This window comes from Anabrus simplex, chromosome 3 (assembly GCF_040414725.1).
Source record: "Anabrus simplex isolate iqAnaSimp1 chromosome 3, ASM4041472v1, whole genome shotgun sequence".
NCBI lineage: Eukaryota > Metazoa > Arthropoda > Insecta > Orthoptera > Tettigoniidae > Anabrus > Anabrus simplex.
The window spans coordinates 451132721-451160360 of NC_090267.1; the positions used below are offsets into that span (position 1 = coordinate 451132721).

At 40.4% G+C, this 27640-nt stretch overlaps 1 protein-coding gene across 1 annotated transcript in view; it reads right to left on the reverse strand.

Annotated features, from left to right (window-relative positions):
* LOC136866853 (dynein axonemal heavy chain 1) overlaps positions 1-27640 on the reverse strand; it is a 1878455-nt gene that overhangs the window by 1412566 nt on the left and 438249 nt on the right. Inside the window, exon 8 of the mRNA XM_068226864.1 lies at positions 13046-13208. Coding sequence (XP_068082965.1) covers positions 13046-13208 — 163 coding nt within the window. The remainder of the gene's footprint in view (positions 1-13045; positions 13209-27640) is intronic.

Below are 27640 nucleotides of genomic sequence, written 5' to 3' on the forward strand. Positions count from 1 at the left end.
TATTATGCTGCCTCTGTGGATCAGCGGTAGGGTGTCGGCCTCCGGATCCCAAGATAGCGGGTTCAAACCCGGCAGAGGTAGTCGGATTTTTGAAGGGCGGAAAAAAGTCCATTCGACACTCCATGTCGTGCGATGTCGGCATGTAAAAGATCTCTGGTGACACATTTGGTGTTTACCCGACAAAATTCATTAAATCTCAGCCATAGACGCCCAAGATAGTTTCGGTTTACTCGGTCTGCCATCTAGTGGGGGCCTAGAGTAAAACGGAACGTCGAAATTGACGAGCAGACAGCCAGATGGCGTCAAATTGAAATGTCTGCACACGGTAGCTGAGGCCATACGATTTAAAAAAAAATATTATTATTATTATTATTATTATTATTATTATTATTATTATTATTATTATTATTATTATGAGGCTCCATGGCTAAGTGGTTAGCATGCTGATCTTTAGTCTAACGGGTCTCGGGTTCGATTCGCGACCTGGTCGGGGATTTGGACCTTCATTAGTTAATTTATCTGGGTGTTTGTACCATCTTCACCATTATAATTTATTTTAGAAAAGGCCCCATCCTTACAAACGCGCAGATTGCCTGCATGGCATTAACTCGAAAGACCTGCACCAGGCCTCTTCTGAGGCCACATGCCATTAATTAATTAATTAATTAATTAATTATTATTCAAATAATTACCCTATTGATATTCTGGACGATAATGTCTTTTGAAATGATTGTCAATAGGTCATTCCTGTTCCCATATTTGCATGCTTTTCAAATACGGTTAGGCCTATTGTTTCTTACTTGTATATATAAGTTATTAAATTATTCTTATTTTTCGAAGATGTCAGAATAAAACCGCCCTGAAAAGAGCATTGTCTACAATAGTAGAGCTATCTCGCAAGAAACTAAAACTTTACCCCCGTCAACGAGTATAGACACGATTCTCGAGTCTGTTGACTGCAGCAAAGAATAAATCAGTCACCTGAACAATTTGTCGTTAAGAAAATGTAATAAGGTCATTGGAAAGTCCCTAGCTTTAAAGTATGCTATACATTTTTAGAAAGGTGTGAACAAAATGTGCCTTGCCTCAATACTTCTCTCCAGATCAAATACCCTGCCTTTTGAGGAAGAACAAAAGAGCGAAGTCGAGTCTCCAGAACATTGCAAATTCCTTTACCTTAAAGAGCATTACACACATGGGAACCTGGTTCACCGATCTCGGTTCACGCGAACCAAAGTTTCCCGTTTTTACCTGTGTGTAGTGGCTAACGAACGACGTGACGAACTTGGTCTTCCATCGGGTTGGAAAATATTCGTTCGGTCGTCACCTTGGCTCAGGGTGTTCGCCTGTGTGTACAGGACACGAACCTTGTTCATCATTTTCTCTGTGGAGATGGTGCAGCTCGGGACGCTTACTTCAGTTGCTTGTGTTAACGTGTTTCTTCACTCGCTGTTAAAATGTTTGATAGGCATTTTGCTACGTACTGTATATGATCCCTTCTTTGTCGAACGATTTTATGGAAGCCTATTGGCACTACCCACCGAAAGTAAACAATGACGAGCACAGAGACAGGAACGGGCGTGTCGAAGCTTTGAATGACCTTCAGCTCATGACTCACGAAACCATTCCCGGTACTCACATTAAGTTTTTTTTTTTTTTTAGAATCTGTTTTACGTCGCACCGACACAGACAGGTCTTATGGCGACGATGGGAAAGGAAAGGTCTAGGAATGGAGAGGAAGCGGCCGTGGCCTTAATTAAGGTACACACCGGGCGATTTGGCCGTGCGGTTAGGAACGTGCAGCTGTGAGCTTGCATCCGGGAGATAGTGGGTTCGAGCCGCAATGTCGGCAGCCCTGAAGATGGTTTTCCATGGTTTCCCATTTTCACACCAGGCAAATGGTGGGGCTGTGCCTTTATTAAGGCCACGGCCGCTTCCTTCTCATTGCTAGGCTTTTCCCGTCCCATCGTCGCCGTAAGACCTATCTGTGTCGGTGCGACGTAAAGCAAAATAGCAAAAAAAAAAAAAAAAAAAAAAAAAAAAATTAAGGAATCGAGAGAGCGCTGAGGCATGTAGCACGATAGAGAACGGCTGACAGGTTTCATTAAGATTCTAACCCACCATCTCCCGAATATATTCATTTTGAAAAATTGCGTAATGTAATAACGTCCCTTAAAATCGATGGCAGGCTCAAAATGTTTCGATTAATACTTACAAACCATTAAAGTACTTGGAATATATTTTCTTTTTTTATGAAAAGTACTCACTCAGGAGGGTCTGGTCACAACTTTTCAAACTTACTGTTCCCTTCTGTTCAAAGGGTTAATTTTATCCAACCATTAATTTTAAAATTTGATGATGTACCGGCCATAGTTTCTTGCGCACCACTGGAGGCATCTCACCCGCATTCTTTGATAAATTGACGTGACTCACTGATTGTGTCGAATATAATTACACGTGAACATTTTAAATTTCACTGCATTATTAACGAAATGAACATCCAAGCAATATCTAAGCGAATTAAAAGGGAATATCAAATGGATACTTCTGTATAGAGCAAATGTTTATTCATGAACAAAACAACTATTGAGAGCTGATAAATACCAGTGAATATCATTTCTTTTCATAGGGTATTGTTTTGGGATCGAAGTTTCATCCATGAGTAGTGATTCAAAAAAAAAGGGTTAAAATGTGATAGCCTACAGCTATTAATTACGTGAATGCTGGGTGCTAATTAACATGCTAAATCCGTTTAGAATTAGCTCAAGAGTATTATATCATCATCAGCGGTGATACAGTCATATGCTGTATTTATTAATGCAGTTAGAAGTTTTATTCAGCTCCACATTCGTAGTTAGGTTTTGTCTGGATATATTATACACACATGCGCACTAGGGTTTATATCTAGCTGTCCATAAAGCAGGTTTCTTACCTTTAACAGAAGTTAAAAAATCAAACTAACTCCTCCTCGTCCTTTATAGTTTTTCATTGGAAACAAGTTTATCAATACGAATCTACGTAATTATTGTACTACTTGATATTAATGTTGATGCTGCTGATTGTTGTTTGACAATCCATGTCATCGACTCTACTTGAGATTAACCACCTGTACATTATTTTATGTGTAATTATGTTCTTTTTCTCAGATCAAAATGTCTACTGCAACTATTTAAAACGGTAGGCTAATTTTTGTGACTGCGAGTTTGAGAGAACGGCTGAACCGATTGACATCGTAAAGCAGCCTGACTGAAGCTCTTGTCATTTAGATTTGCAGAGTGTCTTTGAAAGTATAAAAACCTTTGTCGCATATTTTTATATGATTGAAGAAAAATGTAGCATTCTGATTGGCTAAAGCGCTCGCAAGTATTTCAAGGTCACTCGAATCGAGACAGCCCTGACGCATGTAGCACGATAGAGGCAGTCACGACCAGGGGGGTGAAACTCTAATAGGGCTTTTGGTTCCAATCTGTTGCTAGCTTCAGGTAGTTTCAGTCTCTTTTTCTAGATGGCGCTGGAGGTCATTCACACCGTGTAAATAGTTATATACACGTTCTGTAGATGGCACGCAAGTAAGCATGAAATGAGCGATGTTAATAATTTAAAGGCAGTTTGTCTCGAAGTGAAGTATTTAAAGTATTTCAAGTCGAACCTCAATCAGTGGGCACTTCTCACAAATTAATTACTCATAAAACGTCAAGCATTGTGGAGATAATATTGCTGAATTGCATCGAATTCGACTTTACCCAATCGATTAACCTTGTTCGAACTTACAACGATTTTAATCGATAGTTCCCATGATGCTACAGTATTTGTGTCGTTTGAATTCCAAGTGCTCATGTGCTTGTGCTGTAAATCTTAGTTCCTTGTGCTTGTTTATTTGAAATATATCTTCGCCAGTTCTCCTGAAATCCTGTATTTCCTGTTTGAGTACACATCAGGGGCTGAAAGCTGAATGGTTCTATTAATGTAGTTCTATATATTTCCTGTCTTACTGCATTTAATTCTGTTATTTTTATTTTCATGTGGTACTTGGATATTGATGTGATACCCCATTGTCTTGCATATGGTGTCCTCTGTTGTCTTGCTTTCGAAGGGATTTCTTATTTGTTATATCAGCTTTGTGTTAATGTGTCAATCATTGATTTAAAGTTAAAGCTGCTTTGAGGCGTGAGGTTATGTTCTCAGTAACATAGTATGCCATACAAACTAGGGGTATCAGATCATTATTTACAACATAGTAAGTACTTGAAAATAAAAATATATGAATTACAATGTATTGGGCATGGAAATAGTAGAACTGCATTCTAATCGACGAATGGTGGGGGGTGGCGGGAGGATGTAGGGATGGTGGTGGCAGGGGAAGGGAGGGGGGCTTTAAGCATAACCGGATGTGCGTCACTGCGCCGGATGTTAATTCTCCGCGCTATCTGTTGATAGTAATACTAAGGTATTGGACCAGAATGCACACTGTGGCGCTATCTCGGAAAAGAGACTAAAACTACTAGCGCCAAGTGGCTTGGAACCGAAATTTATCATTGAGTTTCATCTCTATTCTATTCTATCCTCTTTGGTCACGACGTTTTCCTGGTCAGCTGTATTTCGACATCTTCAACATCTTCCAGCTTGTTTTGTAAATGGAATACAAACGGCAGGTATCTGACCTTTTATTTCAAAAAAAATAATAATAATTACATGAGTTTTCGAAACGCGGCCACCTACGTTAGGAGCTGGTGTCAAAATAATTTATAGACCATTTTCCTTTGTATGAATAGAGAGAAGATTACTCTGGTGAAATAATTTATGTAATTTTTTTTTTTGTAAATAAAACTGATAAATGACGTTGTTCATGAACGTGAAGGGGTAGAAAAGGAGAAAATGTTTAACTTTGAATTTTAAGAAGAAACTGTAGGTACACATGTCAGGTCTTCTGAAATAATTAAAGCCACGCTGAGTGGCTCAGACGGGTGAGGTGCTGGCCTTCTGACCCCAACTTGGAAGGTTTCTATCCTAGCTCACTCCGGTGGTATTTGAAGGTGCTCAAATACGTCAGCCTCGTGTCGGTAGATTTACTGGCATATAAAAGAACTCCTGCGGGATGTTTCCTTGCCGCTGTGTGGATTCATGAGCATAAAATTAGTGGCAAATAAATAAAAAATTTGAGGGATGATTTCTTTGCGCGGATTGTGAAAGCAGCACCGACAAAGAAGACATTGCCGTGGAAAAAGGAAACGTTTTTAACGGGCAGTGTTCGCGACGCGCCGAGAAATGGAAGACCATCCACCAAACTTGAACTTTGTCTGACGTGGTAAAATCTATCGAACAATTCCAGGTCAAATACATACGGAAACGTGAGTCAGATCTGGGAATATCGGAATCAAACATGAGGAAACACATCAAAGTGGATCTGAAAATGAGGTATTGCGGCCATTGAGTGTCAGTGAATTATCAGATGATGAATTGGAGAGACGTGTTGATGCTTGTGGTCAGATGCTGCAACAATTCCAAACAATGACTCAGAAGGCAGAAGTCATGTTCACTGACGAACGTGCGATTTATTTCAGCTCTTGTAGTCGCAATGTTTACTTTTAGGGAAAAGAAAATCTACATTTTTTTTTCTTTCAAGAAATCGAGCGAAACCCACCTAACATCATGATCTGCGTCGGAATGACACAAACGCATCTATTTGGCCCATATATTTTATCGTTCTGTTAGTCAGGACAGTTACCTCCAGATGATTAATGACTGGCTCATCCCGCACCTGTAAAATGCGGGAATCTTAGACGTTGTTTGCTTTCAACACGATGGAGCGCCGGCTCTCTTCGCACTGGCAGTTCGACAACGTCTGAACGCAGTCTTTGGGGGAATCGCTGGATCAGTCGACGATCGGACAATGATCCAGCTCCTCTTCCGTGGCCATCAAAGAGTCCTGATCTAACAACACCCGATAACGCTCTCTGGGGTTACATCAAGGAACAAGTGAGGAAGCAGCGGTACGTTGGAAGTGATGATCTAAAAAATGACGTGCGCGAAGCTTTCCAGACAGTGACCCCAAGTTTGTAGCTTAATATGAGCATTAGAAAATGGCGACGTATTCAGCTTTTCAGAGACCACGGAGGGACACATACGGATGTTTTAGATTCCTAAGATGTAAGGTGTAACTAGAAATATATAAATAAGTAATGAGAATATGTAATTTTATCAGATCTAGAAAGCCAAGAATAACGGCCGAAAGGATTCATAATGCTGACCACACAACACCTCGTAATCTGCAGGCCTTCGGGCTGAGTAGTGGTCGTTTGGTAGGCCAAGGCCCTTCAGGGCTGTAGTGCCATGGTGTTAGAGGTTAGGTATGTACTTTTATATCATGTCAGTTTGAGTATAATTTAATTGAATATCGGGGTATATGGACTTTGTGCGCACCCTGCATTCCTTAAAGAAGTCATCTCCCGGACGAAACTTCCAAATTGTCTTTACACCACTCTGTTTTCAGACCAACTCTGCTATACGGGAGTAAAAGTGAAGAGAATGGTCGCTGGTACAAACAGAAGGGAACCATGAAATGAGGAAATAAGGGGTCATGTGAGGCAAATGGCTTAGGATAGGTTATCTAAGAGAATAATGGACTCGGTCATGGATGGAGAGAGAAATAGAGGGAAACCAGAACGACGATGGTTAAACTAAGAACCCTTAGTAGTTTTTCTATTCCTTTAGAATTGCAGTCTAATATCATGATTTGACTATAAAGCCTGGTCACTGAAATGAATAGTGACCTCCAGATGTCGTTTATGATGAAGTTCATGGAGGTAAGAAGGGGTGAAAAACAAAATGTCCAAAATGTCGGAAATTATGGATGAATGTGTGTATGTTCGAGCACAGCTCTCAACCAAACTTGGTACACGTATGACTTAAAATCAAGAAAAACGACCTCTAGCTCCCCTATGAGAAGGCTTTAAATGTAAAAAATTAAAAAAAAAAAAAAAAAAAAATCGAAAACGATCGATTTTAGTGTTGAAGCCATAGTTTAAGTCATACTTCAACCCCAGTCGGAATGGAGGTTGAAAAGGGGTGAAAAAGTATGTTCAAAATGACCGAGATAATGGATGTATCTTGCAGTAAACCTCATAAGCGAACTTGGTACACATGTGGCTTAACATCTCTAAAAAGAAAACTCAAAGGCAATGAACCCCTAGCATTCCTTGGATCGGAGTTAATAATAATAATAATAATAATAATAATAATAATAATAATAATAATAATAATAATAATAATGGCGTGTGGAATACGGATAGGGACCTGCGCGGATATACAAAATTAGATCCGCATCAGCTTCGCATCCGCATCCGCTAGTTAAGCTTAGGTCAGATTTACGGCTTTGTGCTCTCAAGGCTCTTTATATATCACCATCCTCCCACACCACTGTCAAGGGTCGCCTAACCACAAACAAAAATAAAGAGCACATCGGAGTGAAAATCAATAAATGTCATTATTTAGAAATTACCAGCAAAATTATTCGCACTGCCATACAGTTTGTATCCGCCAAAACACTGACTTCCGCGGATATCCGCATCCCTGCAGGGCTCTACCTCCGGAGAAGCCTGATGCAGGTCTTTCTACTTGACGCCGTATAGGCGAACTGCGCGTCTGTGGGGATGGAACCCTATCTAAGATGATTTCTAATGCTTAAGATAACATATACATCCAGCCCCTGAGCCATCCGAATTAACCTATTAAGGTTAAAATCCCCGACCCCACCGGGAAGCGAATCCGGGAACCACTGAACTAAAGGCCAGCACGCTAACCATTTAGCCATGAAGCCGGACTGGGGCAGGGTTGAGATGTAAAATTAATCGAAAGCGACCAATATTTGTATTGAATTTGTAATTTTCTGTGTTGCTGAAATGAATTGTGTCACACTGAATGCCGTTAAGTCCAAGTTCAGCCTCCATCGGCATTGCGATTGATAAGAGATGAAAATACAGTAGTATGTCCAAAATGGCCGAGATTATGGATGTACGTGTGTATGTTCCAGCATAGCTCTCAACCAAACTTGATACACATATGACTTATTATGTAAAAAAGAAAATGCTGTAGGAGTTAGACACCACTAGCAACCCTAGGGGCGGGGGTGGAAAGTTTTATTTATTTATTTATTTATTTATTTATTTAGTCGTATGGTGGTTACAAACCATATACAATTGACAAAAGACAAAATTACACTTTGAAGTCCGAGCTTTCCAGCCACTCAATTACATTTGGAGAGACATTGAACAAGTCATCAGAACCGAGCTCGATAGGTGCAGTCGCTTAAGTGTGGCCAGTATCCAGTATTCGGGAGATAGTAGGTTCGAACCCCACTGTCGGCAGCCCTGAAGATGGTTTTCCGTGGTTTCCCATTTTCACACCAGGCAAATGCCGGGGCTGTACCTTAATTAAGGCGACGGCCACTTCCTTCCCACTCCTAGTCCTTTCCTGTCCCGTCGTCGCTATGAGACCTGTCTGTGTGGGTGCGACGTAAAACAAATAGCAAGTCATCAGTAAATCCAGAGTATGAATGAAGAGGGCAGCGTTGGACGAGATGTTCAATCGTTCGTTCTTCTACATTGCATTCGCTCATTGGTGAGCTGATCCAACTCAATTTGTGCAGTAAGTAGTTACAGGAGGAATGTTTAGTCCTTAGTCTGTTGAGACGACACCAAAGGTACTTTGGTAGGTCGAAACCTTTCGGTTTCTTAGTGGGATCAAGACGGTGGGCATTTGTTCCCTATGTTTTTAACGCACCACTCCATCTTCCAATTATCATTTAAATTAAATCTATCCGCAATAAGTTCCCTGTGATGATACTTGTTGGTCTTCTTGATCGCAATCGTTGCTGTGGCGGATGGCCGAATTCCTGATGCAGCGGTAAAGAAAGTGATGCGAAGATTTTCTTAGCGTCCCTCAGAAGAGCTTGTTTTCGCCTTAGGTGTGGTGGAGGGATGTGATCAGTGACATGGAGTCGATTTCACAGTCCCAGTGATGCAACGCATTGTGTCATTTAGTTCTGTGCCTATTTTATGTTCTTGTATAATTTCTAACCAAGCAGGTGCAGCCGAGTAGACTAATGCTAGTTAGACGTAGGCAGTCAACAGAGGCTCCCCAGGAGGTGCAGGTGCCACTTAGCTTATGCAGTATGTCCTTTCTTCCTGCAGTTTAATGAGAGAGCTTGGTGAGATGTTATTTACAGTTCAAGGTTCTGTCTAAAGTGACTCCAAGATATTTTGGGCAAGGACTGTATATCAGCATTTGACCCTTAAACGAAATTCTTGGTTTATAGTTCGCAACACGATGTGCTAGGTGGAAACAAGAGACTTCAGTTTTTGTTGTGCTTAGGATTAATCTTCAGGTCTTGAAAAATGCCGACAATTTCTCCAGATCTTCCGTCAGAATGCGTTCACCGTCTTCGAAGTTATTACTTTGCGGAACCAGTGCGATATCATTAGCATAGATGTACTTGGTTTATTTTGTGGTAGGCAGGTCATGGATGCATAAATTAAACAGAAATGGAGCTAAAACAGATCCCTGCGGCAGGCCAATATTTAATTTTCTTTTATGGCTTTTAGAATCGTCCAAGAACACTTCAAATTGCCTTTCACTAAACATGTTCGATATTCGGTCCACAATTTCAAGGCTCGGTATAACTTGCAGAAGTTTGTAGATCAGCCGCTGTCTCGAAACAGTATCATACGCAGTTTGGAGTTCGATAAGAACGGTTGTAAATTTCAGATGGCCTTGAAAGCCTGCTTCAATATGTGTAGTTAGGGCAAGAATATGATCGGTGCAAGTGCGTCCATGTCTGAAGCCAGCTTGTTCAGAGGGGGCTGACAGCCTCGATATACGGAGCTACTATGATTTACGAGAACTCGTTCCAGAGTTTGAATACACAAGTCAGCAGTGCCATTGGGCGATAGCTTTCACAACTGTTTTCATATTTTCTAGGTTTGAGAATGTCTATAACTTTTGACAGTTTAAATTGTGTAGGAATTTTGTTCTCTTTGAGTATGTGAGTGAAGTATAAAAAATAATAGAAAACGACCTATTTTAATGTGCAAGCCATAACTTTTGGGGTCGCTGAAGTGAACAGTGACCCTCCGGATGCTGTTCAAGCCCAAGTTCTGCCCCATCAGCATGAGGGGTGGGAAGGGGGTGAGGAAGAAAATATCCAAAATGACCAAGATTGTTAATGTTATGCGTGTATGTTCCAGCATAACTCTGAAGCAAACATGGTACATATATGACTTACTACCTGGACAAAATACTGTAAGGATAATACATCCCTAGCAACCATAAGGGAGGGGATGACCTGTAAAAATAATCAAAAACGACCGATATTAGTGTCGAATCCATGGTTTCGGGGTCGCTGAGATGAATAATGATCGAGAGGAGTGTTGATTCCATAGTTTTAGGGGTCCCTAGGCTAATGGGTGACAGCCCCAGTGACAGCTGGAGTCGTGTACATCATATCAATAACGCGAATACGCGACGCGTAAATACATACAGGGAAAGAGAGAGACATTTATTTCTGCTCAGTAGTTCAAACGGTTATGGAACTTGCTTTCTGAGCCCAAGTTGTCAGCCTCGATTCTGGCTCAGTCCGGTGATATTTTGAAGGTACTCAGATACGTCAGCCCCGTGTCGGTAGATTTACTGGCACGTAAAAGAACTGCATGCATGTCTAACCGTTGTCCCATTACTCTACGGCAGGGCCTCTCAGGGTGCATGTGCTTGGTGCATGCACTGTGCACGGTGCAAAAGACGACTTCGCTTGGTTGACCAGAGTGCAGACCCCCCACTCCTCGATTTGGAGTAACAGCGCTGTCTCTTTCTTTCCCCACGCCTGTCTCGCTCGCTCTCCCTGTCTCCCTCTTCCTCACTTGCTGCGTAGCGCTCCAAATCCGAGTCAAATTGAGCCGAATTGAGCCGAGTTGAGCCGAGCTTAGCCGAGTAGCTCAGAGACGAAGCGTTGGTCCGAGCCGTGCCGAGCGGGAGCGATGCATAGTGCACGGAGCTCTTACGCCTCGATTTGCACGCGTGAAATTTTGGGCGTTTGAGAGGGCCTGCTCTACGGGGACGGGCATGTAGTCAGATGAATCTTCGTAGAGTTTTTTATGACCGGATGTTCTTCCTGATGTCGACCACATCAGAGGAGTTGATGAGTTGAAATGAATGACGTGATATATGATAGTAGGAAGGAATCGCCATCAACAACGTCATATGCCCTCACTCCATATGAGTACTGCGGAGAGGTTTGGAATTGAATCCAGGCTGTTGGCACGCAATGTAGTGATTATAAATTGTATACCACCACCTCCTCTACCCTGCCGGTCAACATTCCGATCCTGAACATTTTTTCGACCAACGGGACTCGAACGTATTAGCCACGGTGTCAGACCGTATAGACGTGACACGCTTAACGACCCTGGCCAGCAGGCGAGCTTCTTATTATCATAAGATTATAGAATGCAAAATTGTAACGAACGAGTCACCGGGTAATACGCGTACCAGTCTTTGAGTTAACGGGTACCCGGAAATCACTAGGTCTGGTTCTGGCATGTTTGAGGTCTTTAATTTGACACGTATGAATTATGTGCATTATGGTGTTCATTTTGTGAGATTTTAAGTTCAGTATGGAGAAGTCTCTGAGTGTAAGAAAGAAAAATAAAAGTGAGCCAGTGACAGAATCTAACAGTAATAAAAGTGAAAACTGACCCATTCGTAGTGGAAGTGTCGTGAAAGCAGAGGAGAGGCAGACAAGAAAGACAGAAAAAAAGGTGAGAGACTTCTGTCATTTGAACAGAAAATATACGCGTGTTTGTCTTCAATCCGCCACGAATTACGGTTTTATGTAAAAACGACAAGCTTAAGTTTCTATCGATACATCAAATTTTTATTGTTAAGACGTAAGCCAAAATTTCCTTTTAAAATATATGCATTATTAGCAAATATTTCGCAATTGGGAAATATCAGGGTGGCAATGGTCACTTACAGCAGTGCGATAATAACGTTAAAACATAATTACCCAACAACAACAAGAAGCAATTCCATGGAAATAAAATATTGCAAGAAATACTACTGGTTTGAAACATCCTAAATCCAGCATCATCATGTACAATTTCACACACAACATAAGTGTTTCCAATTCCACACACAACTTAAGTGTTTCCAGTGTTTAACATTGCGGCTTACAGTACTGTAGGTTGAGCTTACTACTAGCTTAGAATTACAAGTTATAATAAAGTTAAGTTAAAACATAAATACCCATCAACAACTACTACTACGACTACTAGAACAAGAGTACAACAAGGAATTCCATGGGTAGAAAATATTACAAGAAATACTACTAGTTTAAAATTCTAAATCCAGATCTTTAATATTGTTTTATCTGTCTCAGTTTCGAGAACAAATACTGAGTAGGTAAGGTAAGGGTTATTCTGCCCGAAGGCAGGTCCGAACCTCCGCAGAGGTGTTCCTGAGCCGGAGTTTACGTACGGTAGGGTGGCCAGTTCCTTTCCGCTCCTTCATTCCCTTACCCCCCGCCAACAGCGCGTGGCAACCCATCCAACTCCTGACCACGCCCAATGTTGCTTAACTTCGGAGATCTCACGGGATCCGGTGTTTCAACACGGCTACGGCCGTTAAATACTGAGTGAGGGTATTATAATTACTGTTTCCAGCAACATCACAAAGGCTCGGAACTTTCACGGCACATGCGTTGATAAAATCACTGACCTAGATAAGCACATTCGGTCCATAAAGGGTAAACATGTTTGACAGTAACCACAGATCAATATTACAGAGACGTATGTTTGAACAAGAGATCGAGTATGCTAATATTGAATGTCAACGCCATATGATGTCTTTCACCAGAGAAAAATTCTCGAGAGTTAAAAGAATGAAGGCTCTCATGGAAGTGTCATGTGCATCGTACGTGACGACAGCTTAAGACAGATGGAGAGGCTATCGATCACATTTCTCCCACTCCCAGTTGGCAAAATGTTGACTCACTCACCCCGGAAGTCCATCCACTGCCGAAGAAGTTCGATAGGAGGTTGGGCACCGTAAACTTCCAGAGCTGGCATGTTGAGATCGTCAATGAAGAAAACTTGCTTCTTCATTGCTGGCGGGCCGAATGTATTCTTTCGTCGCTTATCTAACTTCGAGTCTATCAAATCCTACGGACAGAAATATGATGAAATATTATTTTAAAGCCATTGGATATTTCAGTCAGTGACACTGCTTGTGTATACAGTGTGAGTAACTAAGAACTCCTAATAAGAACCTGAAATGCATTCAGGTTCGTTTAAGATACTAGTATTCTGATTTCATCGTCTTAAAGGGCATTAAATTACTAATATAATGACTGCGTCTTGCTTTTATTTTTACGTTTAAATGTTTCAAAAGTTGTTATTGAAGGTGGTTAAGAGTAACAGTAAGCCGTGAAGCCCTATCTTCGCCACAAAATGTCAAGACTAAATAACTAACTAAATCAAATAATAATAAAAATAATCCTACCAACTACTTTTACCGTTTTAGGAGACGCTAAGATGCCAGAATTTAGTCACGCAGGAATTCTTTTACGTGCCAGTAAATCTACTGACACGAAGCCGACTTATTTGAGCACCTTCAAATACCACCGGACTGAGCCACGATCGAACTTGCGAAGTTGGGGTTGGAAGGCCAGTGCCTCAACCGTCTGAACCATTCAGTCCGGCAATAAATAAATAAATAAATAAATAAATAAATAAATAAATAAATAAATAAATAAAGTGTTTGTGAAATATTATGCTAGATTTTCACGTAGAATGCTATTTGCTTTACGTCGCACCGTCACAGACGATGGGACAGGAAAGGCCTAGGAATGGGAAGGAACCGACCGTGGACTTAATTAAGGCACAGCCCCACCATTTGCCTGGTGTGAAAATGGGAAACCACGGAAAACCATTTTCAGGGTTGCCGACAGTGGGATTCGAACCCACTATCTCCCGGATGCGAGTTCAGAGTTGCGCGCTCCTAACCGCACGGCCAATTCGCCCGGTGAACGTCGAATAACTAATAACAGAGTATTTATACCAACTTAATTGTTTAAAGTAGAACTATGCAGCATTTGCCCGAGTTAAATAAGGTAAATTCAGCAGTGCGTTTGGTTTTAACACATAGGTATGCTTCTTTGAGAAAATCAGTGTTCCAAACTACACCCTTTAAAACATAGTGCGTATGTTGGATGTTATTCAGCAGCAGAAGTTCGTGGAGGGAAGGTATGATTCACAACGTACTGATGATGATGATGTGGGATAATGGAGTCGATAACGAAGTCGAGTGAAGTGCGCCGAGTGTACTTGCGCCGTTTTAGAATCAGTGGTGCTTCCTTCGAGGACAGAAATTATTCTACGGCCTGATTACGGAGTCAGAACAGATGAGTGTTACGTACGCCGCGTTTCAACACATGTATTGCCAATCTATAAGGAAACTTCAATCTAATGTAAAGGGTTTATATCCCGATATCTTTAGGATACGCCCATGGGTTACGTGGTTTTTACCCAGTTTTTATTAAGTCGAGGAAATGTATCAATTGATACAGTGGGGCGATTTTTCCTGGCCTTCGCTATTAAAAAATAAATTACCCCTCGTAATATCTATAATTTTTAAATATTAAAATACCTTTTCTCCATTTATTCTCTTTGTGTCAGTTTGTACGTATTGTAGTGAGTCGGTTAAACATTCACTAGTAATGATATTGTTATTAAATAGTAATCTGTATGCTATTGATTACGACTATAGGCCTACGTATCCCTAGCCGGGCTGAGTAGCTGAGTAGGTGGTAGAGCGCTGCCTTTCTGAATTCAGGTTGGCAGGTTCGATCCTAGCTCAGGCTGATGGTATTTGATGGTGCTCAAAAACGCCAGCACCGAGCGAGTTGGTCGTGCGGTTAGGGGCACGCAGCTGTGAGCTTGCATTCGGGAGATAGTGGCTTAGAACCCCACTATCGGCAGCCCTGAAGATGGTTTTCCGTGGGTTCCCATTTTTACACCAGGCAAATGCTGGGGCTATACCTTAATTAAGGTCACGGATGCTTCCTTCTCACTCCTACCCCTTTCCTCTCCTGTCGTCGCCATAAGACCTATCTGTGTCGGTGCGTCGTTAAGCCACTGTAAAAAATACGCCACCCTCCTGTCGGTACATTTACAGGCATGTAAAAGAACTCCTCCGGACAAACATTCTGGCACCTCGGCATGTCCGAAAATCTTAAAAGTAATTAGTGGGACGTTAAAATAATAATATTACTATTATTACTATCGTCGTATTCTTAAATTATGCTTTAAAAGTATTTTTTAAACTCTTCATCATCATTTCATCCTGATCACGACGTGCAGGTCGCCTACTTCCCGGCACTAAAAGCCATACGCCATTTCATTTCACTTGCTCTCTACTGATGTTTTTTCATTTTTTTTATATAATCAATTATCACTATTATTTTTCTCCCAAGTTGTTTAATAATGAAATGTGAGCAATCTTATTAGAAAAATAGTTTATTTTTCACCAGTGTATTTAACGAACTTAAAGCAGATAGTGTTAACCCTAACATTTAAACTCGGGGCGTTGGCCGGACATGTGGCGGCTACAAAGCACTAAACTTTGGACCGACGGCTTTTCATGCCACGCTATTGTCTCCCTCTCTTAATCCTTCTTTCTCTCATCCCACGCGCAAACAAAAATGTTCTCTATTTTGTGTCTGGATCTTGACAGTGGTGGTTGTGTCTCGTCTGCTTGGTGAGAGTGATGGAATTCATTAAGACAACAAAGGGCTAAATCAGTTTAGTTTTCGAGGGTTTTTGCTACCCGAAACAAAGGGCAAAGGATGTAAAGGGAAGGTAGGGATTATAAATGCTTTAATTTCTTGCTATTTATTTTACGTCGCAGCGACATAGATAGGTCTTATGGCAACGATGGGATAGGAAATGGCTAGGATTGGGAAGGAAGAGGCCGTGGCCTTAATTAAGGTACAGACTGGTGTGGAAATGGGAAACCACGGAAAAGCATCTTCAGGGCTGCTGACAGTGGGGTTCGAACGCACTATCTCCCGAATGCAAGCTGACAGCTACGTGCCCGATACCGCGCAGCCACTCGCCTGGTAAGAATCTCTTAAGGAGACCCCTCCCCCTCCCTCCCCCCCAATCTAAGAGTGAGAAACCTCATTCTCTATCTGAAGTCGGATTCGATAATTCAAATTTGAAGAGCTTCAGGAATGAACACAATCTTAAGGGAAAATGGAGGTAAAAACTTGAGAGAATCATGAGAGCAATAGAGATGTATTTAGAAAGTGGCAACATAAAGACATTTTTTAAGGAATATGTCTTACATCCTCAAGTTGGATTAGACCTACAATCTGAACAGTCCATCCTTGACGCAGTCTACTGTTCTAATAACGGTGAATATGCAAATACACTGGCGGACAAAGTATCCAAACACCATGAAATAATGAACGTAGAATATGGAAATGTTGGCAGTATATTTGTCGAGGCAACATATTTAATTGATTAGTCGTGCCTTTGCTGGTGGGACCTAGTGTTTACACTGCACTATGTCTTCTGGTATAGGCTAGAACAATTTTGTTACTTTCAATGATCCGTGTCTTATACTTGGCTTTGACAATATGAAAGTGACTGAGGTATTAACGATGCTAGCAATGTAATTTCTTATACAGCCAGTCCCTGCTATGAATGTTGTGAAACTGTTGCTCATAGGGTCGGTTGGTGCATGCATTTCAGTGGACTTGGCAGACTGATATGAAATATCAACTTCTGACTCAGTGAGGAAAGCAACGGGAAACTATATCACTCCTCATTTCCCTAGTACGCCTCTTCAGTGATGCCTAGGCCATCTATGACAGCTGATGGCGGAGCTGTTGAGGATCCAACCAGCCTTCGAGCTGATGACAAAACATACAAACATACTGAACCCATGGCCTTTGTGTCATAAGGAACCAAAGTCCTAAAGTCATTACATGAGGTTCCATATAAATTACAAGTCAGGAGCTCTTCCTACGTGGAGAAACAGGTGGTAGTTCTCATTCTCGCGCTAAAGAAATTACGTCACTCGCACGTTTAAAAGGAGCATGGATATGTTGGACTATTTGTTCTAATAAAAAGTACATTTAAGGAGAATTGGCGACGAAACTGCTATAGAAAATGTTAGAAAATTGTAAGTGAAACAACTGGATCATTAGTGATATTTTTGGACCACTAAATAGCTCCAGAAGGAAATTTATCAAAATATGCTCCTGTTCGTTCAAACTCTGATACATCGACCAAATACAGTGCCTACCTTATGAGGTAATTTAACAATTTAGTGGATAAAGAGAAATTCTTAAAAGCTTATCAGTAACACTGATACTAAACTAAACATCTACGTGTTACATTGAGACCTGTCTTCAATACATTTTATGGGATAGGAAAAGTGTCTCTAAAATCATTGGGGGTAAGTGCAAATGGCATGAAATTGGGAGTAAAGTGTATAAGAGTGTGATGCGCCATTTGCAATCTCGCATTGTGTCCATTGAATTCGAGGCGAGTCCACGTATTTCAGAGTAACTTTATAAATCAGTCCCAAGCGAAGATAGGTTTTGGACGAACGTGGCTTTAATATTATCTCCAAGTGGAGATAGGTTTTAAAAATATTGCATCGTAAACATTCTACGAACTATGATTTAAACTGTTGCGTTATAGGGTTGAAGTCGGCAATTGCCGAAAATGTTGTATAACATAAAATCAGTCAGTCAAAGTATTCTTCCGATAAAAGTAATCGACAGTATTCCAAGTGAGGAATCATCACGTCATTTTTCAGGGACAGGTAACAGACGGTCATTCTAATGCTGCGGTCCTGCAATTCCTGCAAGTGGATTTGTAAATATAATTGTATTATCCTAAAATATTCCGTGTGAGTTGGTGTTCGACAGGCGTGTTCGGTCCGTGCAAGGAAGAGAACGTGTGAAGGGCATATTTTTGGTTTATGTCATTTTCAGGTGAATTAAAACATAAGGAGAAATATGTTTGTAAAGCCACTATCTGTCGAGATGGCTAAATAAAAGATTGAGAGTCTGGTGAATCTGTAAAGATGGGAGACGACGTACGAATACAGGTATGTAAATTGTCATCGTTATAAAATGCTTTTATTTATTTCATGATGTCACTGTTTTTCTTGTGTGTGTATCTGTGACGCAGTTTGGTCACCCTTTTATTTCGTGAAAATGTCAGAGAAATGTGACTAAAGGTCATTTGTTTGATGTTTCTTGGATAATCGGGAAAGTCACGAAACTGGCGTGTGAAGTGTTGCTGAGTAGTAGATTTTGATGGTTGAGAAACGAATATAATGTTTAAAGCAAAGTATCATTTCTGTACGCTTATTTTCTATATTTATGGTTTGGCAAAGTTAAGATAATAATTTATCGGAAAATTCTGTTTGATGTAAATATGTAATTCATATATGCGTAGTCCGTGGTTATTCAATTAAAGCTGGCGTGAAGGCACACCGTTCTGTTAAGCGATGCCAATTTTATTCAAGGGAAGTTACGAGGCGAGATTGATAAAATTTTGCGACAGGGATTGCTATTGCAAGGTCTGTTTAAATCTGGGTAGAGTTGATGAGAGGAAAATAACAGTAAATGTTTTGTAAGTTAAGTTGTGAGTTTCGGTTTTTGAAATAATAGATCAGATATGCGGGGAGAGATGGTTAGTTGTCACGAAGTGTTTGTGTAACGGCATTATGGGTCACCAAGAGAGATATTCCATATTATTGTCGTGTCAAGAATTTGTGTTAAGCGAGTGTTTCAAGTCCAGCGAAATGGGCAGGAATAAAGGATTGTGGATCAGGTTGTTGAAATCCTGTAGTGTTGGTGCCGGGATGTTCAGTGTAGGAAACCCAAGCAGTTATTTCGTGTAATTTATTGAGATGGGAGTAGAGTCAGTCCATAATTAGGATTCCACGTGAAACCGTAGGACCGTGATGGATAAGAATATTTGAGTGACGTCTTAAAGTAAATCTCTTCGCATAATCTATGTGGGTCAAGTATTATATAACATGTAAATTGCCAGCGAGGCAAGTTTCTTTCCCTTTCATTTGACGGAGGTTAAAATACGAATAACATGTGTTTCATCTCAAGATAACGTGGGGAGACTCGTTGCTGTTGCTCCAACCATCTGTCACGTAGTCGATATAGCTCGCTAGTAGAAGGAAACTAACTGTAACTGAGATTTGTCGTTTGTAGTAAAATGTTTGGAATTATATATTGTTCTTTAGAATAGACTCGTTTTAGGAGAGATTTGAATTCATTTTTGAAGCGGCGGAAAGGTTGGAGATAACCATTTTCAGGGATGTCAAAATTTGAGAATCGGAAGTGATGCTGTTTGATATCATTCGAGGGTTGTACAAAGTCTTATTTTGGATATCACGAAGTGATGTGACATGGATGGTTATTTTGCGTTGTGTTAATTTATGCAGACTGTAGGATTTAATGCTAGGATTATCAAAGATAGTTTCTTAATAATTGTTAGTGGTATAATGTAAGCTTGCTGAGTTACGTCATGATATAAATAAATAGTACTGGTGATTATAAAAGGTAATCGATTTTCAGCAACAATGAAGAAAGTATGGGTAATAGGACAATTGTGTGATTAAATAATTAGGGATTTTAAAGAAACCACTCGCACGGACAGATAAAATTTGCTTTTAATTAGGATTATGAGATTACTTCATTTTATTAAATTATTAAATTCAGTGAAATCGTATTTTGAGAATTAGCTTAAAACCAATTGACTAACTTGAAAATGTATTCTGGAAATCTTAGTCTTATAAGCTGGGAAATCTTAACTCATTAACGTAACGATTAAGGGGACATGTCCGATGGCAGAGGACTGTACTCCCACAAGTGTAGTGAGCGTTTGCTGTTGTTATCATTTTTGATTTTCATTTATTGAGCATCAGATGTGCAGGGGATTTATTAATGTGGAAACCTTGGTCATTGACTACTGTAACTTAATTGTGTTCAGCCTTCAGCTTGAAATTTGGATGGTCATGGAGTCATCAACCTCAGTGACTTAGATTAGGGCCATTGCCATTATAGCATCATTTTTCCTTGCGGTCATCATCCACAATGACTTTAACGTAAATCACCAGGTTAGATGTCGGTCCATGCCATAGTCGCAGGTCACATCGATGCAATTAAGTGTCCATGCCGCACAACCACGGTGTGGCGCATACCGATTGGACTGCCTTAATTATACCAATAGACCAGAGCTCGTGCTACGGGGGCTGGATCACCACGCATCATTATGATGGTAGATGCAGTCTCACACGGAAGCCGATCTTAGCGATCTTCAGACTTTCTTTATTTCAATCTTAACTTAAGACAGTGGTTTCTAGTAAGGATGCCCCTCAGGCAGTTACGATCTCCAAAGGCAGTATCTCTCATCAGCATTATTATTGTTATTATTTTAGGACAAGACTGAGTTCGTTGTTAGTGATGTTAAAATGTCGTGTGTTTCTTCGACTTCATCGTCAAAGGTCAATAAATAACAATCGTCTGACTGTTGAATGCAGGCATGTAGACATGCATGCATTGTAACGCACAGGTGCCGGGTGTCAGCTTGTGGGATGGAGTTCCATACCTGTTGCACTTGTTCGGTCAATACAGGGGCGGTTAACGCCGGTTGTGGATGACGCTGGAGTTGTCGTCCAATTATGTCCCATACGTGATAGATTGAGGACAGATAAGGGGATCGAGCAGGCCAAAGCAATATGCCGACACTCTCTTCAGAACGTTGGGTTACAACAGCGGCATGGGGGCGTGCATTATCCTTTTGGAAAACACCCCCGCGGGTGCTCTTCATGAATGGCAGAACAACAGATCGAATCACTAGACGGACGTAAACATCTGCAGTCAGAGTGCGTGGGATAACCACGAGAGTGCTCTGCTGTCATAGGGAATTGCTCTTCAGACCGACAGTACCTACGTGTTAATATAAGAATAGATCTTCATTGGGGCAATTGCATAACTGGGTTTGTAACTCAAGGCACTGGCCCTTCGTGACGTACAGGCCGTAGTGTAGCTCCGATGATGTTACACAAAGAGGCGAACTGTTTTCTCCGTCCGACCCGTGTATTGCAAGGACATGATGCGTCTGTACCTTTTGTAATGATGAAATATTTACAAATGTCGTATTAATATTACAGGTAAGATCCTGTAATCGCCATCATAACTCGTAAGTCAGGTCTATGTAATTTTATGAGAAGTAGGCTTGATGTGCGATCTACGCGGTCAAAGCTTCAGTGTTTTACTCGTCAATATACCCAACAAATAATTATTATGCATTAATACAAATATGGAGACAACAAACTTAACTCCCATACATCTAGATGGCCATAAATACAGTAGCTTCCTTGTTTATTTTGTTCTTTTGTTGTTGACACTTCTTGCACTATTCTTCGAAGACGTTCTTGATCACTTTTTGTTTAGGAGTAGCCCATGTTTTCCCAAATATGAATGCACTGATCAACCAGATCTATTAGTTACTTCCCACATTCACGGAAACTGCCGAGGAATAGTTTTTACTCGCATTAATTTTGGGGAAAAAAGGCAGCGCGTCCTCAACATTACGAACCCCGAAATAACGATATGTAGGTTCCATTGGTTACTGTCCACTTTTATACTTGTTCTGTATCAACAATAAAACCCCCTGCTGTAAATCTGTGTAACAAGCAAGTCAAAAGCAGAACTCATCATCAGCTCTGGAAAATGAGTGAAACATACACATTTATTCTTCTTAACAGGTATTTTTTTTCGGTTGGGATTTTCTGATTTCATAAAGGTAACTTGCCCCCATACGAAGAAAATGAAAATATTAATGTATATTTACTTGTATTGTTGTATTTTCGCCGTGGTACGCACGAGTTCTTAGCATTGTGGCAAATGCGAACTTTCACACACTGTTTTTAAATTTGTAGCGCGTTATATTTCCACAAAAACGTCTTATACGATAACAATGAATAAATTGCACGAGAAGTATTACGTCCCTTGAATTTACATTACTCACCACGTGAAGATATCATACCTAACCTAAACTATGAGGTCTCATTATCATAATAACAGCTGTTTACGTAAATCCTGGTGTGATAAATTTAAAGAAAAAATATGCAATATACTTAAATATAAATTTATCTCTGTCAACGGTCACAATTATCCAAAGAATGCCCCCAATCCTTATGGATTACATTCACAAGTACGATTTGTAACATTCGCTTAGCTCGCCTCAATTGATCAGCTGATTGGTTTGGCGCGCTTTCTACAGTACGGCCTGTATATTACGAAGGCAGTGATAAAGGGTACAGATCTCTGCAAAGGAATTTGAGGGTATTTAGGGGTTTTAGTAAGGATGTAAAGGAGAGAGCAGATAGGTTTCTGGTAAGACCCCAATTGGAGTATGGTTGTAGTGTATGGGACTCTCACCAGGACTACTTGATTCGAAAACTGTAATAAGTCCACAAAAAAGGCAGCTCGATTTGTTATGGGTTATTTCCGACAAAAGAATAGTGTTACAAAAATGTTGCAAACTTTGGGCTGGGAAGACTTTGGACTAAGGAGACGAGTTGCTCGACTCAGCGGGATGTTCCGAGCTGTCAGTGGAGAAATGGCGTGGAATTACGTTAGTAAACGAATAAACTTTACTGGAGCTTTTAAAGGTAGGAAATATCAAAATAGGGAGATCAATTTGGAATTCTAGGGGACAAACTGGGGGAAATATTCATTCATGGAAAGAGAAATCAGGTAATGAAGTATTTTTTGAAGGAAAATTATTATTATTATTATTATTATTATTATTATTATTATTATTATTATTATTATTATTATTATTATTATTATTTATTCGCTAAGGTCATCGAGGACCACGTTGAGTGTTATTACATTTGCAGTGAACTTTGCTGTCTTTTGAGTCTTTAATTTCCTCATTCTTTCTGAGTGGGCCTGATTGCGTTGCTCTGTCCAAGGGATACTGTGTCTTCTTTTCGGTTGTTCGTCACTATATTATTATTATTATTATTATTATTATTATTATTAAATGAAATTTCATTTTAAACTTATTCATGCCAGGATAGTTAATTTTTATATATCGTACGGCTTACATACTTATTTACAGGGATAAATCCAGGTATTCACAGATCCACGGGGTGGTTTTCAATCCAATCAGAAGCTGTAGAATTGGCATTCCTGGAGAATCATGTATGTACATGCATGATATTTTAGAATGTGGTACACTGTCTATTTAGCAGGTCCACATTCGCACTCGTATGAGTCCGAAATTCCCCACTTATGTACGTAGTTCAGATTGCCAAAACATGCTCTAACGCGATTTAGTTGGCACGAAATATCCCTTAATAGTACATTCCTAGCAAAGATTGTGTTGGGCCCCGGGACACTGCCTGGCTAGTATTATTGTGTCGATTTTTATCAACTGTACTCAAACTAGCAAAGTTCATTTTCGACCATCAGTCCATTATACATCTCTAGAGTTTGAAATATCAATCACAAAAAGGTAACGGAATTCAATGTAATATGTTGGTAACATTAATTTGATGTAATGCGTTTGAAAAGTTGGAAACTAAGAACTGGTAAGGAATAAGGCGAAACGTGAATAAAATATGCTGACAACGCACTACAAAAAGTAAAAAGAAAGCACATGTCAAACGGATAAACTTCGAAACATTTGGCACAATACAGGCTTAATGAACTCACAGACACGTGTATTACAGTACTGCATCCCTCTCATGTAATGTAGAGACAGCACTACTGTCTATTAACCGCTTCTGTCTTGCAACTCGTTCAACGCCGCACTGAGACTTCGTGCAGATTCTGATAACTTTATTGGAAACTATGTGAAGGAAAAACTGAATCGGCCGGAGCTGAAACGTATTATGTCAGATATCAGTACTTTTCAGGAGAGAGGAAAAAGTTATTACCCAAACAGAACATTACAAAAACCCTATATTAATGTTCTATATTGTGGGGCAGGTGCTCAGGTTGTATTTGTGTTAGTGGGAAGCCATTTTTTTAATAAACAATTTCAGAAATCAAGTTTAAAGAAGTGGCTTAAAACATTTCAGCTCCGTGGTCAATTTAATATAGCATGCAGCCATCCATAATGGATATTTCATATGATATTTGACTGAAAATATATTTGCAACATTAAACGCACCTAAATTCTATACTGAATCCATGACCTTTGTGCCCTCAGGAATTTAAATCTTAAAGCTACCACATGAGGCCCCATGCCAATTGTGATGAGCAGCTCGAATATATGTTCATATCGCAGAGGCGACACGTGGCAAGGAAGTGGCTACCTTCCTTCCCACGCTATGAGATGTGACGTCATCCGCACGTGTCGAAAGTGGATGGGTACAGAAGAAAGTTTAGGTTGAATAAGTATATTTAAATGAAAGAATTAGCAGTGAACGCAGTATAATGGGGGTCCTGTCTTTAGTAATACAGATTTGAGACTGCTAAGCCATTTCTGTGGATATGTCAATGAGAGACGCGCGTGTCTATTTTACCCAGGCCAAGTTGTCAGAAAATAGTGCCTAGCAAATGAGGTCATTTAACCGGTTAATTTGGTAAGAATAAATTTTAAATGTTCGTGATCACTGCAGCTAGCAAGTTAGCAAGTACGCGGTTACAGCAAAAACTCTTTTTGATACACTTCCACTAAGTCGGAAAAATTACGCAAATTTTCTTGGCGGCAAAGGAAAAATGCCTGGAGAGAGAGGGATAGCGTCTATAAAATAAGAGGGGACGCCATATTGAAACCCCCTGCATTTGTAACATTGAGGCTTGAGAGAGAGGGTTGAACTGTTCAGTAAATCGATCGTCAAGAAGTAGACTAAGTCCAGCAAACAGATTTTGGCCGATGTGGCCGGGGTCTTGACTCCGTGTGGAGATAGTTGCTCATGGCAAAGGTAATCTGATAAAAAGACGGTCAAGATACCGAAGTAGTATCCCTGAAAAGTACTGATATCTGACTTAATACGTTTCGTGTAAAAAAATACAATCAGTCGAGTGTGATCAACGAAGACACCGAGTGAAGGGCATTTCTTTTCTTTAGGATTTATTTTTCAGGAAACATAAATAAAAACCAATGTGAAGCCATACATGTAAAAATGGCTAAATAAAATAACAGAGGGTCATTGGTGAGCCTAAAAAGGAAGCTGACGTGCAGAAATGCCATTTACCGCCTATTGTATCTTGTTTCATGATGTCAAACTATATGTATTTGAAATGGGGATTTACGACGCAGTTGATCACCCATATGTTTTCGTGAATGTCAGAAATATGACGAAAGGACATTTGTTTTATTTTCTGCTTGGATAAAATTTAAAAGTACTATGACTGCCGTGTCAAATGTAAAAAGTTATTAGTGAGGGTTACGAAGTGATATCACGTCCAAAGTAGATCGTAATGTCCGTGAATTTATTGCCTATATTTTGTCATGTCAGGATGCTTTATTTGACGTAAATTTTTGATGAATTTGATGGAATTGGCGCAAGATATCCGTGGTTACCCATTTTAAATCGGGTGTAAGCACGCTGTCGTGTTGAGTAATGCAGATCGTTGAATATCTGTCACGAAGTGTAATGCTATTCTATGTCCGTTTAAACTGTGTCTGATTGACAATAAATAGCAGTAAAGTTTATCAGTCATTTTTTTGTGAAAATGCAGTTTTAAAATAAATACGAGATGTTTTATGCGAACTTGTTCATTATTAGTTATTTATACCTTCCATAGTCTTCAGGTCTCGTCCACTTATAAAGCCTTCGTTTGTGGTGTTTGCACCAAGGATTGGCTAGGACTAAATTATGATCAGTGCAGAATTCAACCAGCCGACTTCCCCTTTCGTTCCTTTTCCCCAATCCGAATTCTCCTACTGTATTTCCTTCTCTTTCTTGGCCTAACACTGCATTCCAGTCTCCCATCACAATTGGATTCTAGTCACCTTTTACATATTGTATTAAATCTTCTATCTCTTCATATGTTCTTTCGATTTCCTTATCATCCGCTGAGCTAGTAGGCATATAAACCTGCGCTATTGTGGTGGGCATTGGTTTGGTGTCTATCTTGATGACAATAATCCTTTCACTATGCTGGTCGTAGTAGCTTACGTGCTGCCCTATTTTCTTATTCATTATTAAACCAACTCCTGCATTTCCCCTATTTGATTTTGTGTTGATAATTCGGTAGTCGCCTGACCAAAAATCCTGTTCTTCCTGCCAACGTACTTCACTTATACCAACTACAACTAACTTTAGTCTATCTATCTCCATTTTCAGATTCTCTAATATACCACAACGATTCAAACTTCTAACATTCCACGCTCCGACCCGCAGAATGTCAGTATCCATCTTCCTGATGATCGCCCCCTTTCGTGTAGTCGCCACCCGGAGATCCGAATGGGGTACTAGTTTACCTCCGGAATATTTTACCCAGGAGGAGGACATCATCAGTACATCATTCACACAGAGAAAACTGCATGTCCTCGGGAGTTAGTTACGGCTGTAGTTTCCCGTTGCTTTCAGCCGTGTAGCAGTATCAACACAGCGACGCCATGTTGAGTATTATTACAAGGCCATATCCGTCAATCATCTAGACTGCCGCCCTTGCAACTTCCGGAAGGCTGCCACCCCCCCTTTCGATGAACCATTCGTTAGTTTGGTCTCTCAACAGATACCCATCCGATATGGTTGCACCTGCGGCTCGGCTATCTGCATCATTGGGACACGCAAGCCTCCCCACCACGGCAAGGTCACATGGTTCGCAGGGGAGGCACACACACACACACACACACACACATATATATATATATATATATATATATATACATGTATTGCTGGAATCCCGTAGTTATGAACATGTAATGTACACCCCTCCAGGCTTGCGCTATCTTTTTTTGCTATTGGCTTTACGTCGCACCGACACAGATAGGTCTTATGGTGACGATGGGACAGGAAAGGGCTAGAAGTCGGAAGGAAGCGGCCGTGGCCTTAATTAAGGTACAGCCCCAGCATTTGCCTGGTGTGAAAATGGGAAACCACGGAAAACCATTTTCAGAGCTGCCGACAGTGGGGTTCGAACCTACTATCTCCCGAATACTGGATACTAGCCGCACTTAAGCGACTGCAGCTATCGAGCTCGGTTGCAAACTATTTAAAGCAGTCACAACAAAGAGTACAGTTTTAAGATTTATATGTACATTAGCCTAAAATGAAATGGATACGAACAAGTGCACACATATAATTCAGTAAAAGTAAGAAGCTGGAGATGAAAATACGATTAAATGCAACGATACAAGGATACAATAGCACGTTGATAGGGAAAGAGGGAGGAATGGAAAGCGATAAAAAGAAGTATGGAAAAAGAAACGAATTGGGTCAAATTCTATGTCTTTCGCCCTCATAAATGGGATCTCCTCTCATAATTTCCAGTTATTCCAGATCTGTTTTTCTCAGCATCAGCCAATTCGCTTCTCCTTCGCAGCTTCATTAGAAAAGTAGAACGTATTGAGAAAGC